We start from the raw sequence: 14,726 nt of genomic DNA, 5'->3' as shown, positions 1-14,726 counted from the left end.
GAGTGAGCGAAGGAAGGTGAAGTGGGTCAACGACCGACAGTAACACAGCCAGCCCTAAAGAACAACAGTGGAGCTGCTGAATTATGGCTGAGCACTCACGGCCTGACTTGCAATATTAATAAGATCTATAGTTTTATGGAGTGAATTTTGTGCCAAAAGTTTTACACAAAAAAATAAAATCCGCAATCAAAATGTTAGGAATCAAAAGCAAAAATTGTATGTTACAAATTCAAAAGAGAAAAAATATATATCTAATACTGAATAAGTTAAAGAGAGAATGAGAAAATGTGTAAATATATAAATCTAAATTTGATCCAAACTAAATTTTATTTAATACATACACCATTGATTTTTGTATTATTGTCTACATTATATATTTATAATATTTTGTATTACTGTTTTATATTAATCATTTTTTACATGATATGTATATACAGCTCTGAAAAAAAAAAACGTAAAAAAATGTCTTTTATTTTATTTTACCAAATTTAAAACTTCTGGAATATAATCAACATGCCAAGATTAAATGAAAACTGTATTTGGTGGAATATCCCTGGTTTCCAATCATTGATTTCTGAACTTTATGAATATGAACTTGTTTTCTTTGCAGTATTTGATGTCTGAAAGCTCTGCATCTTTTCTTGTTATTTTAAATGACAATATTTTTATTTGGAATTTAGGATAAATGCTGTCCGTAGTTTATAGAATAAAACAACAATGTTCATTTTACTCAAACATAACCTCAATGTTTTTTTCAGAGCTGTATTTATTTGTCACAGTTTAACATTGAACACTAAACATATAATATAAAATACATATAATTCTAAAATGATACATAATAATTCTTTCTTATTATACAGTGTAAAATCAAACAGTTTTGTATGTATAACTTACACTAAAAAATATAAATAATAAATATAAAAATATATAATACGTGGATTCCATTTATATAAAATGTGTGGAAAAGAACATAATAAATAAATAAATATTCTGTATATATATATATATATATATATATATATATATGATTATCTATATTTTAATGTTTTATATATGCATAAATGACACAAAATGAAAAGCAAAAAACACAAACCTAAATATAAAAACAAATTGTCCATAAATGTATGCAAACTGTGTTATTGAAAGCATGTGTATATGTCTTGTGGAAGTGGAAGTTTTGTGGGCAAATAAGTAATTCATATATCATAATTAACAATTTCAATTAAAAAAGTATTAATATTATAACAGATTATTTATATTTAAGTGTAATCTTAAATATATATATTACAATAACATACATACATTGGAAAGGCCTGAACTTTGCCCCTTATAACATAAATAAAACAAGACAAAAAACATTAAATCCCACAAGAGGATTTTATTTTATTACATTTCAATATTCTAAAATACACGGACATTAATCTTTGAGATAAATAATCAAAATAGTTAAGACTTTTATGTCACATGGTAACATTCATTAAAGCAGTTATTACAAATAACGATTGCCACCTCGGTTGAAAGCAAAGCTTTTTAGAGAACACAGACGGATTACTGACAGCTCTTAATTTCATTGGTTTGAGTAACAGAAGGCTATAAACAAACATACATACAAACAAACAAACAAAAAGAACATTTTATAACCAGTTATATATAGATATTAATGGGTGTAAGATGGCATATTGAATTATTTTTAAATGATTTATACTGATTTATACTGTTGTAAAGTATATACTACACCCATCTACAGTCAGTAACAGTTTAGTTTATGTAAATTGCTTCATTGATAAGACTTGATTACTGGCAGTCTGATGCATTTCAGTGACCTATCAGAAAAAAAAACATAATGTACCATTTTGATGGTAGATTTAAAACAAACTAAAAAAATACTGTGGTCTTTATAAAGCTGTGGTCACCAACTGTCCTTAAGGTCTACCTACATTTCTCACCAAACCAAAAACCCCCATCTAAAATACTGTTCAGGTAATTAAGCAGTTCAAGCTGTTGTGAGGGCAGTAATTTATGTAGTTCTTCCTTAATCAATTAACTGTTTTTGATCATTTTTGGTTTAATGATGTCTACACTGCTTGAGAGGATCAAATACTGTTAATGTATAAATAATTTTGCACTGATAATATATATAATATTAGTATGTTTGGGAGTTAGAGTGAAAGAAAATAAAGAAATTTTTATATGATTACTAAAATGTTTAAATTTTACATTTCTTAAAATGAATTACAAGCTTAGTCACCAATCAAACCTAATCTTAATCTTAAACCAATGCTCAACTTCCAATCATATTCTGTCATATTTCCATCAGTATTATTTTCATAATGTCTTACCCTTAAAGCCAAATAAGCTACACTGCATCTATCCATCAATCTACTTAACGTAACCAAGTATTATTAAACTGTATGAACTTGTGGATGCTATCTATTCTTGTTGCTGGAACAAACAAAAGTCTGATTGGGAAAAGTAAAGTAAAAGTCAGTTTTCAGGAGAACCAATGACTGCAGAAAAGCATGAACAGCTCAAAAGTGTATTCAAATGAATTAAGCCTAGCCTTGGAATATACAGAGTTCTGAATAGAGTTTTTCCAAAAAAAAAAAAAAAAACAATCTACGACTAGGCTTAATATATTGCTGCCTTCAAGTCCTCTTTGGAAATTCCTGCTTAGGAGTTTAGGGGTCGTAATTACTTTAACTTGACAAGCGTTCTGAGTGTTTTTTGGTCTGATGCAAAAGAATGCCATTGGGAAAAATATAAACTTTTGTTTATACTTTTGATCTTTTATTATAAAAAAAAACAGGTGGTTTATTTTGCCCTATTCAAAGAGAATTTAGGGGCATAAGACAAGCATTAGATAAGTGATGTTTTTATCCACCGTGAATTATACTAGACTTTTACGTTTTAAAATGTAAATCCTTTTATTGATTTATTTGTTTAACTTCTACAGCTTAAAACTATTGCTAATAAGCTCAACATTTTTACTTTTTACTGTAGGATTCATACTGTTATTAAGAAACTCGTGGCTTAGCTAAACATCTAAACCTTAGTTTCCCACTGGTAAATATGAGTTTGTGGTGGCGTTCATGTTTTCATTTCCGACACGACTTGAAGGCAGCAAATGTCTGGAAAGAGATTTCCTTTGACCCATAGTAGGGCTGCACGGTATTGGTTATAGATTTTTTTTCGACGATATATATCGCAATATTAAACAATGCAGGGCCCATGACGTCACCAGCCCCGCCCCCACCCACACACCCGCACAATTTTTAAAAGGTAAATAAGAGCGTTTTTCTAGGATTAAAAGCATGACTTCAGCTGTAACTGGAAATATCTGCACTGCAAAACTGTGCTGGATTGAAGCACAGCCTGTCACTCACACAGACACAGAGACAGCGCTGTGTATCTACTTCTTGTGTCAAGAATCAAAACATTGCAACACGACATGTTTGATTTAATTGCCCTGTGATGTCACTATTGTGCATGCGCTCATCCCAATGACGATGCTTAAATCATATATCGTGCAGCCCTAACCCATAGTGTAATTTAATGACACTAGATTAGAACCATTTCCAAAATGGTTGTGAAACTGTTTAACAACAAAAAGGTAAAAAGGGCAGCTGGCATTTTCTCATAAAAAAAAAAAAAAAAGACATCAAAACAAAACAAAACAAAAAAATGAGACCCGACAGTGACGGTATTCAGGTACTTGCTACGCCATTTACGTTTTCTTGTATTTTGTCACAAACTGGCACTAAGACGAGAAGAAAAAGTAGACAAAACCAAAAACACAAGCAGTCTTTCTGAACATCTTACCCAAAAGGTATGAGAAATACTCAAATTACTCAATATAAACATTATTGTGGTGTATATACATAGATTTATGTATACATATGAATACATAGTTTACAAATGATGCTACAGTTATATATATAATACCATAAGTCGAGAGCCAAAAGAGAACAAATTCCATCCGCTCTCTTTTAAATTTCTTTTTGGATCCCGTTCCAAACAGGGCAGACTTTCCTGTCCAGACTCTTCCTGTGTGCTTTTGTTTGCTATGCGACAGGGCTGAAACTTCAACACAGCCTGAAACAAAGCTTAGTGCAAAAAATCGTACAGACAAAAGTGTATGATTATCCAAAATAAACATTTGTTTTTTACTTTTACAGTAATACTTCAAATCAAAATCACTTTACTGGAGAATGTAACACTAAACAGTGTTATCTAGACTGTGTGCTTTAAACTGTTTAAACTGTGTGTTTTATTCTTGCAGTCGCAGCTGTTTGTTGGAAATATGTTTAGATCTTCAGAACAAGTGAAGTGAATAGATTTCTGAGTGAGTTTCAGCTACACTGTCTTTGGTTTAAATGATTTTGATGGTTGTAATAGTTATGAAAAGCATGGTGCAGGTGGCTTTGTTTAACATGCCAACACTCGGAGCAATGCGCAACACTGGGAAGGTGCAGCTAACATACAACATTTTCTGATGGTGTTTTTTTTTTTCCCTTTGTTTTCAGTAACTAGTAGTAATTGTAGTACTTTACTACTAATCATCACCATTAACTACAAGGAGTGTGGAATCTGGCATATTGTTGTTGTCAAGCAAAAACCCTTTATTCTCTATATTTGTAGTTTAATAAAATAGCTATTTGTCCACTGTCACGCACCGTAATAACAGTTTGGGCGCGCGTTTCCACGGAGATCCGCAGAAACACAACAGCGAGTGGAAACGAAGGAGCTACTGAACGTGATGTCATGTGAGTGAGAAAGCTAAAAAATAAAATAAAATAAAAAACTCCAATTTCCAACCTTCAATTGCAGTCCGGATGCATGAGTTTACTCACTAAGTAGAAGTGTGAAATATTTTTCACAGACGTTCCCCTGAGAAACTAATCCTGTCCGGATAGGGCTTTGTTTACTTTTTGATTTGACATGAATCTGGCTGTTTTTATACTGTTTTTATATATTGTAACAGAATTTCATAATCAACGGAACAATAGAAATGCAAGATTTCGCATGACAGCGATGATGTTTGAATATATATTTAAAAAAAAGGAATAGAAAATGTATAGACGAAACTAAAATAAGCATAGGAATTATTTTGTGGGATGTCATCTCAAATTAGTCAGTAAATGAGGGGAATGCAAGAGACCAACAATGCGTTTCACACAAGCAAAGTTCCACAGGTTTAGTATATTACACATTCTGTTAATAAACTGGAGCAAATTAACTCTATGAACTCAATGAACATCTCTAAAAAAAAAAAAAAAAAAAAAATGTAAAATTGCAACACAACATCCCTGCAGAGAACGTCACTGGTTTAAATGGTAATATCTACAAGACTTTACTGCATCCCTCTGCTCCTGAAGGCACAGGCAGAGCCATGTGGAGCCTTGAAAAGGAGCCATGAACACAGTGTAGAAGCAGTGCTGCTCCAGCCAGGAGGACTGAGGTGATGGAAGAGAACAGGAGGGTACAGGGGACCCTTAGCGCATCAAGAGACCGGTAGAGACGCGGAGAGCAGCATGGGGCGGCAGGCATGTGGACGTTGGGAAGGTGCGAGGATGGTGGTCACTACAGCAGAGCTGGAGCACAAAGGCGGAGCCTGTCTCCACCTTAGCTCTCTACAAGGCAAAGAGCGTGTCCTCAGTCCGCTCTGCTTTCTTGCGGCTGCTGCTTGGTGCGCTCATGGGAGGGCTGGGGTCCCGTCTGGGGTGCGACGGTAAAGCGGTGTCGGCAGCCTTGGCCCGCTCTTCTAGGAATTTGTCAAACTCTAGAGAAAATTAAGAGAGAGATGATTATAAGTCAACAACAGTGCTGGACGGTTTTAATTATGTTTTTTAACACCTGTCAATTGGTTTTACAAAGTTAAGACGCTTATTAAAGTGACAGTACGTATTATTTATTATTGTTTCTAAACTGAAATCAGAAGCATTTCTGAGTGGAGAAGAGATAAAATATTGTATTAAATGGTACCAGTGTGCTGGAACGACCATCCCTGCTAAGCCTAATATATTTATTCTAAAAACTGGGGTGTTGGTGCCGCTTTTCGCGGGAGTTCTTTTGGCCACGGCATGCGTCTTTACGTACTTGCGTCACATGTACAACCTCTAAAAGAGGATCTGGTTCAGTTTTTCTGAATGCAAGCAGCTGGTGGAGCAATGGAGACTTCAGAAGGGGAAACTCAGATCTCATTAGCTCGTTCATTTATACTGACAAAACTGACAACCGTATATAATAACTCTCTTACATCCTCTGAAGGCATTTCCCTCAGCAGTTTCTGACTGGGCTCGCTCTCTCTCTGACTAAACATAACCTTGAATCGGATTCATCCGCTCTGCAAGGAGACTGCATCACACCCGCCCAGTTTAAAATAATTCTTTCGTATGCTCGGTGCATTTACATATTCTCACCAGAGAGGGCCCACAAATCCTCCAAATTCCAAAACTTACGGACATCAGCTTTAAAGGAAATCCACTTGCTTTAAACCACTCTCTGGGAATGACCAGAGAGACAGTCAAACTCCATATAAAACCAGAAAATCACAATCACTATTTTAGCTAAAGGTAAGACTACCAAGTTAATAATATACAAGCTAATATTAGTACACTTAATCGCAGTTTGTGTTCCGAACTGTGTGGAATTTCCTAATTGCCAGTCACAATATTATTATATTATTATTATATAATACTATATTATATTATTATACCTTAGTAATATAGGAGATCATGTTTTCCAGAAATGTTAGCTAGCACCGTTAAGAGAACAGTGTGAATCCTGTAGGGCTAAACCAAACACAGAACACTGATACTATTCATGCACATTTTTTATAGGTATATTATTAAGTTATAATTAATTATATTATAGCTCTGTATATAGAGATAAAAGTCAGAGCTGGTCAGTCAGTCAGGGGTCTAGTGGCTTTAACATAATAGCTCAGTACCCAGTACTTGCCACAAAGCCACCAAAGCCCCAAGTTTTCACATAGCTAAGAAAGCCAGGGTCAGAACACAGAGTCAAGCTAAGCTAATCTACGGCACCCCTGGAGCAGAGAGGATTAGCATCTACCCCACAACCGTGTTATCAATAACCCAGAGCTCTAACCACATGTTTTGTGTGTATGAGTGTCAACCAAATGCCATAAATCAGGGGTCACTAATAGGCGGAACGCGGTCCGGGTCCGAACCCAGACGTTGTTAAATCCGGACCTAAACCAATAAATTACTGAGAAGGATTTAATTCTGACCGTGTTCATTTAAAGCGGCTGAACTTTTCTTGTCTTTATGGTTTACGTGCTTTACAGCGCAGTAAACTTACAGACCAATCACGTGTGCTTTAAGATCACCAAATGCTCTCCTCTGCCAATCAGATCTGTGCAGATGCGAGAGCGCGGAGCCACACAGGCGAAGCAGGCAGTGAGAAGTCGGAGAATAAAGCGAGAAAAGCTAATACAGATGGTGCGCACCAGAAAAAAAAAACATTAAAATACTACCTTTATAAAACATATTAACAGTAATGTAACCGAGCGGTGTTACTTGGAGGAATTAAAAGAGAAACAACCGAGAGAAGATATTCCACTTTACTCCACCTGATCATAACTCCTCAGCAAGAAGGAAAAAAAAAAAAAAACTCCCTTGTTTGCAGGCACGCTCTCTTTGCTCCCAAAACAACTCTACCTCAAAACTAAGGCAGCCCCCAGGGGACAAAAAGCATTGGCAACTTCCCCTATCAGTTTTACGCACAACATAATAAAGTATGCTACAGTAATAATATTAAATAAAATAAAACTACTGTTAAAAGCATTTTCAAAGAAAAGGTAACGTAAAGATTTACATTAATAGGCTCGATAAGTGAAATTATTCAGGGTGTTTCCATTTATTTTATGATAGGTTGATAATGTAATTATTGTGACAGGCCTATTTAAAACAATACATATTGTTGAAATATACTAGTATGTGTAATTTATTTGTTTTGTCTTTAAGTTGTTGATGACATAAAACACTGACAGAACTACTAGGCTACTTCAGTATACAGTATATAATACTGAATTATAACGCAAGTTAAAAAAGGCGACAGTCCAGACCTTGGCCTGGCGAAATTTTCTCTAACTGGACCGAACTGAATCCTTATTAAATACCCCTGCTATAAATGAAAACAAATATTATGGATTTTTTTTTAATGGTTTAAAAGGTCCCACTTCTTACCTTCACTAGTGACTCCCTCCTCAGGCTTATCTCCAATCTGTAGATTAAGAAACAGAAGAAGAAGAAGCATGTTTCAGTACAGGGATTGCCTTACTCTTCACTGTAACCCACCACAATGGTTGGCTCTTGATCAATGACAAAACCAATAAGTATTAGCTTTTATACCCACCTTTTAATACTTAATCTCCACAAGACAAAATTAGCTTTATAACAATCATGCACACTTTCATTTTCATTCTTCCACTTAGGACGATGAGCATACCACTTTCAGGTTGGATCAAGCTTTACACACTATCCTTAACTCACCAATACAAACACAAAGCAATCCAGCCAAGTACAGATGAGGTTTTACTGGAGTGACAGAACAATTTGCACCACTTTATTTGAAACATTCACTGACCACCACTCTCGAAGGCTTTTAAGGCACTCGTATATAAAACACACACAACAAACCAAGTGACAAACAACAGCCTCGGTGAGACATAACTCTTATGTAATTATTTTTGAAAGCTTTAGTAGTTAATAGTATGTTCCCCAGTTTAGAAACAAAAGTTTGATTCATGGTATGAGTATGGATGAGTGGCAAACATGACGTCTGACTGTGTTACTGAGATACAAATGTGCTAAATCACACTAGACAAAATTAGGTATATATACGGTTCAGTGTTTCCTCTAGGATCAGCAGCAGGCCCAAACTCCACCCCCTCCTAACCCCAGCCCCTGAAAGAGTTGCATATTAGAGAACAGCTGTGTATATAATGCAGGGAGTGAGTGAAAGAGCTGGCAGGGAGCTGAGAAACAGCAAGCAAACGGCAGGTTTAAGTTCATTTTTACATTCTAATTTCATCTGATAGAGCAGAAACACAGCTGAAAGGTTTAAGCTGTACAGGACTAGAACAGCAGCGTTAAAAAACGAGCTGTACAGGGTTAGGATAGCAGATCTGGATACAAGCTGTACAGGGCTGGATACATGGTTTCAAATTAAAACTATAGTATTTTACAGTATAAGGCGCACTATTAATGAACGTCTATTTTCCGGCCTATTTTAAGGCGCACAGAATTATGAGGCACATTTTAAGAGACACTAGTAAGGAACAAAGTTGTCGACACGTTGCTTTTCTAATTCAGCAAAGCCAAACGAGCACTAGATATTAAATTACACAGATTTCTCTCCTGAAAGCTATTTATTTGGGTGAGTAAATCGCTTCTGTTTTTTATTTACAGTAAGCCTAGATTTTCAATATTTTAGCGCAGTTAGCAGCAGCACTAGCCATGGTTAGCAGCGTTTAGCGCTAATAAACGCCTCCCAACAATGTTAAACTGAGGAACCCTGAATGTTCCGGTAAGCCAGGGCGCTGTCAGCTAGTGTTTTTTCCCCACGTAGCTTGTTTAATCACAGTGAACACGCAGGCTACAGTCTGATATACTCACCTCATAACGAAGAAAGAACTAGCGCTGGGGTAAGAGGCTAATGCTAATACTGCTCCTGCCTTGGTGCTGGAACAACTTGACTCAAACTTTTTTTTATAACGCTGTACTTCAGCGATTAATTGCACCTTATAGTGCAAAAAATACAGTTATTACTGTAATTGCAATGTCATGGCATTTAAATCAATTCTGAAGCAGAGGTGGCAAAACTTTGCACCGCTGGGCCACCGCTACAAAATATACATAGCGGAAACACTGCTGTATTACTACCAGGTTAAATGGAATGAACATGGAATGACACGACAACAAAAAAATGGCAGAATGACAGAATGAAATCAAGGTAAAGAATTCTCACCACATCAGCACAGAGCCACTCCTCAATGTCATCCATGACAGAGGACTGCGATACAGGAATCTATGGAGCAAAGCCATGGACAAACCAAAGGCCCCCGCAAAGCCACAAATTAAACCCCACCCCAAAAATAAACAGAAAAACAACAAACAATAGAAAAAAATCACAAGGAGGTCTGCGAGGAAAATAACAACAACAGAAAACATGCAATCAAATTCAAACCAAGACAAAGACCAGCTTAGGACCCACACACCCTTAGAACACACACTCGCGCACACACACACACACACACACACAGCACACCAAGCATGAAGACTGCGGTATTGCATGCATTAAGAGTGAGAGTGAAAGATGATGAGGAGGAGCCGTCTGGGAGGAAGATTTGTGAAGCGTGGCCAGAAAAAAGTACAGTATTGTGAACGCAGGGCTCAAAGGGACAAAGGACATGTCCATGAAGACCTTGCTGGTCCTATGCATTTAAATATCCCCTTACACCACACCTACCTACCATACTTCCCTAAGAACCAGGATATGGTTCCATCAAATGGCTACAGTTTTTTAAAACTCTTAAAAATATAAGTATAGCATTTACATAAAATTATAAAATTTCCTTCTAACTTTAAATATAGTTGAGCTCAGTTTAGCTGTCTGGTGTTCCAAAGGTCCTTCTATTTTTTTATTATTATTATCTATTTCAAAATATTTCTCATTTTCTCCCAGTTTAGCTTGGCCAATTGTCCAACCCATTCAGCTGTATATTCCCCCATCACTGGTGACGCCACAACACAAGGAGGGTGCCTCCTCTGATGCATGTGAAGTCAGTCTCCGCCTCTTTTTAAACTGCTGCTGATGCAGCATTGCAGAGTAGCATCACAGCGACTCGGTTCTTATACATAAGCTCACAGAAGCCTTGTGCTGATTGACATCACCCTAAGAGTGATGAGGGGAAAGAGTGCATCTACCCACTTACAGAGCGCAAGGCCAATTGTGCTCTCTCAGGGCTCCGGCAGCTGATGGCAAGCTGCATGAACAGGATTCGAACCAGCGATCTCCCAATCATAGTGGCACAGCAGTGCTTCTTTAATTCTGAAACTGGTGGAAAGGTTTATCTATAGCATATAGCTAACAATCAGCCAAGACCATGTGTGATTTTGTACTGGAGCTATGATAAAGCTAATGTCCGCTTTACATAAAAAAAGTGCATTTTTTTCTTCATTACAGAAGCTCTGCATAATGATGCATCACCAAGTTTAGCTGGAAAGTTTAATGTGGCATCCTGCCCTGCCCTCAAACATAAGAAATTGGTATCAGCCCTGAAAACCCTGAGTGATCCATCATTAATATCAATATAGTTGATTACTGGTATACATAAATTAAAAAAAACATATCAATGAGTTATTTATAGTATTATGTAACAGCTTTGAGGTTTAAAATTGTCCTGTTTTACCATGCCCTTTTGTTTTTTAAGGATTTGTTTTCAGTGAAGAGATCTGAGTCAATTTGTTTTTCACCAAACTACTCCTTTAAGACACTTTTTTTTTACCACACAGTCAAACAAACGTACATTACAGGCCAAATGTTTGGACCCACCTTCTCATTCAATGCTTTTTCTTTATTTTCATGACTATTTACATTGTAGATTCTAACTGAAGGCATCAAAACTATGAATGAACACATATGGAGTTTTATGTACTTAATAAAAAAAAATGACCTGGCCATCCAGATGGTTTGGGGTGAGCTGGAGAGTGAAAGCAAAGGAGCCAACAAGTGCAAACACCATTGAGAGAATGATGCCAAGAGTGTGCAAAGCAGTAATCAGAGCAAAGGGTGGCTATTTTGAAGAAACTAGAATATAAACATTTTTTTGTTGTTATTTCACCTTTTTTGCACTCATTCATAGTTGTATTGCCTTAGTTGTGAGAATTTACAATGTAAATAGTCATAAAAATAAAGAAAACACATTAAAAAAGAGAAGGTGTGTCCAAACTTTTGGCCTGTACTGTGTATAAAATTAGACTAATCTCGGTTAGTAAGTTATTAATAAGGTGGTTTAATAATTTTAGAACAGAATAAACACTACTAGTTATTATTTTAATATAACTTTAATATGTGAATTACTGTGAATTAAAGAGAATGTCTGGAGACAAGTGAAACATTTTCACTGCACAGCTTCTGGAATAATGTTGAAATGCATAGCAGTGATATACGTCTGATCTTATAACTTCAGGGCTGCTGTAACTGTAGGTTTTCACTCCAGTCGAGCAGTGTTAGTGTGCTAGTTATTGGATGCCCCCTGATCTGATCAGAGTCTCTTAATGCAGAGTGTTTGCCAATACTGAGCCTATTTAATTGCTACTAATAGTTTTTTTTTTCCAGTGTTAAAACAGAGCATTTTAAATTTAGCTTCTAGGAACTTTCCTCAGTGCTACCAGCTGGCCAATAATGGTGCTCTGAACGCTGTAGTTAAAACAAAGACTCAAAACTGGATTGTGATTAAAATAACCAATAATGACTGATTAAATTATGCCTAAATTAGCTCAAATCCCAAGTCATTGAATCAGATCAGGACATCCTTAGTACTGCTGGCCATTTAGAATGAGAACCTACAGCCAAGCTGAACTGGACACCTTTGTATTAGGATGTATAATCTAGTAGAGTCAAGTGTAGCTCTAGAGATCGCAATGTACATATTGCATTATCATTTTGAACTAATGGAAAATGATAGTAATTACAAAATTAGTCTTTAATCACAGTCTACACTTAACTAAAATGCCTAGGGCTATTATTTCTAAACGATTCAGACCCACCCCTACTACGAAAGACAGGGTCTGTTCCATCTGTATTGTGCAGTGGATTCAAGCCATTCCAGTTTGAACTCTGCTGCAACTTCCAGAACCCGGCTGCTCTTGACTTAACCTCTGTGATTGAGGCCAGGGCCAGCTTGTATGCAATGAAAAAATTCACACCTATTCAATGGGACAAACAGCCTTTGCTTTTTTTTGCCATTCTACCAGTGAGCGAATGCAGTGAAGACGGAGGAGGATGGAGATACCCACAGTAAAAGGGACAGAGCAAGAGGAAAAGCCTCGAAAGGAAGCTGAAGCTGCAGACCATGAAGTTTCTGAAGAGTAAGGCTTTGAAATGTAGAAGAGAAAGGCTCCCGCCAATGGTTTTATTCTTAGCTATTACTGGGAACAGTCTAATTCTAAATCTACACTACCTGTACTCTATGAGAACTACAGGTTCAGTTTTAGCATAAAGGCAAAAAGAGGCTAAAAAACAGGAACATATTATCCTATAGTGGTGCTTACAAGTTTGTGAACCCTTTAGAACCCTTCTAGATTTCTGCAGAAATTTGCTCTAAAACTTTCACACAATCCCTAAAATTACATAAGAAGAAACAAATCAAACTAATTTTGCAAATTGTATATCTGTGAGTAGTACAAGTCTGTGAGCATTTAGGGTCAGCAAATAACTTGAAGGCAAAAACTCAAACAGGCAAAAGTAACTTCTAAGCAACTGAAGGTCCCTCCAAAAGGAGAAAAAACACAATGTTGTCCGTCTGAAGTTGGCTAAAGCTCATATGGACAAGCCCGGAGGCTACTGAAACAATGTTTTCTGGATGGACTGCATTCTCGCATAAAAACCTTAACCCATCTGTAAAAAGTGGCGGTGGTAGTATCATGATTTGGGCCTGTTTTTCTGCATTTGACCACTTTCAGCAGCTTGCTATTATTGATGGAACAGTTACTTCTAAATTATTCCAGTAAATTCTAAAGGAAAATGAGAACATGGGTCATGCAGCAAGACAAAGACCCTAAGCACACAAGTTGCACTACTAAAGAATGTGGTTAAAGAGGAATAAAGTTAAATGTTTTGGAAAGGTCACGTCAGGTTCTAATTTTAATCCAACAGAAAATGAGAACATGGGTCACGCAGCAAGACAATGACCCATAACACACAAGTTACTCTAATAAATAAATAAAAAAAGGGATAAAGTTAATGTTTTGGAATAGCCACGGCAAAGTCCTGACTTTAATCCAATAGAAATGTTGTGGAAAGAGCTGAAGCAGCAGTTCGTGGGAGGAGCTTAAGCTGTTCTGTACTAATAAATGGGCTTCTTCAAATCAATGTGCAGGACTATTCAGCAGTTACTGGAAACTTTACTTTAAGGTTCACATACTTGTACCACTCACAGATATGTAATATTGGCTAATTTTCCTCCTCAATGAATGAGTTTTTTAATAAATGAGTGACTTTTTTTAGGTCACTGACATTTCTTAACAGTTCAAAAACTTTAAGCACCACTGAAGCAGTGTGTGTACAATAGACTGAATCGAATACCATATCATCCAATTCCACGGTGCCCAAATTAAAGCAACACAGTAGTCTCATTTTTTTTGGCTATCCCTTTTACTGTGCAGAGTGGGCCGGTTTAGCAGTGGTGAGGGGGACAAGGACGAGGATGGGGATGGGAATGAGGGGGTGACCGAGTGGACGGATGAGGGAGGACACTGAGGAGACAGTGCTACTGTGCTAAGTCCTCACCATTCCTTGGGTAATGAGCCAGCTGTCTATGGGCTCCATTTCTGCGTTATCACCTTTTACACTCAGCTGAATCAACAACAGAAAACACCTTACAAAAACGTGAAGCAGAAGAAACACCACCCCCACCCATCCCAGACTGAGAGACAGACAGAAAAATAGAAAGTGAGAAAGACAGAGATAGAGAAAGA

The 14,726-nt window shown here is 36.7% G+C and overlaps 1 protein-coding gene across 4 annotated transcripts in view; it reads right to left on the bottom strand.

The window, feature by feature from the left end:
• Positions 1-1,353: 1,353 nt before the first annotated feature.
• The window catches only part of LOC103026886 (TOM1-like protein 2), a 46,519-nt gene continuing 33,146 nt past the window's right edge, over positions 1,354-14,726 (bottom strand). Inside the window, exons 13-16 of one of the 4 annotated variants that reach the window (XM_022673338.2) lie at positions 14,539-14,604; positions 9,994-10,053; positions 8,211-8,247; positions 1,354-5,779 (exon numbers count right to left, since the gene is read on the bottom strand). In XM_022673338.2, coding sequence (XP_022529059.1) covers positions 5,631-5,779; positions 8,211-8,247; positions 9,994-10,053; positions 14,539-14,604 — 312 coding nt within the window. In that variant the 3' untranslated portion in view covers positions 1,354-5,630. Of the gene's footprint in view, positions 5,780-8,210; positions 8,248-9,993; positions 10,054-10,670; positions 14,675-14,726 lie in introns of those variants that run through there. The other 3 variants (XM_022673343.2, XM_022673352.2, XM_049467879.1) reach the window with 3 other exon arrangements.

The sequence above is a fragment of the Astyanax mexicanus genome, chromosome 19 (assembly GCF_023375975.1).
Source record: "Astyanax mexicanus isolate ESR-SI-001 chromosome 19, AstMex3_surface, whole genome shotgun sequence".
In the NCBI taxonomy this organism is placed as follows: Eukaryota; Metazoa; Chordata; class Actinopteri; order Characiformes; family Acestrorhamphidae; genus Astyanax; species Astyanax mexicanus.
Note: the sequence above shows the minus strand (reverse complement) of the source record. Positions and strands in the feature narration are given on the sequence as shown.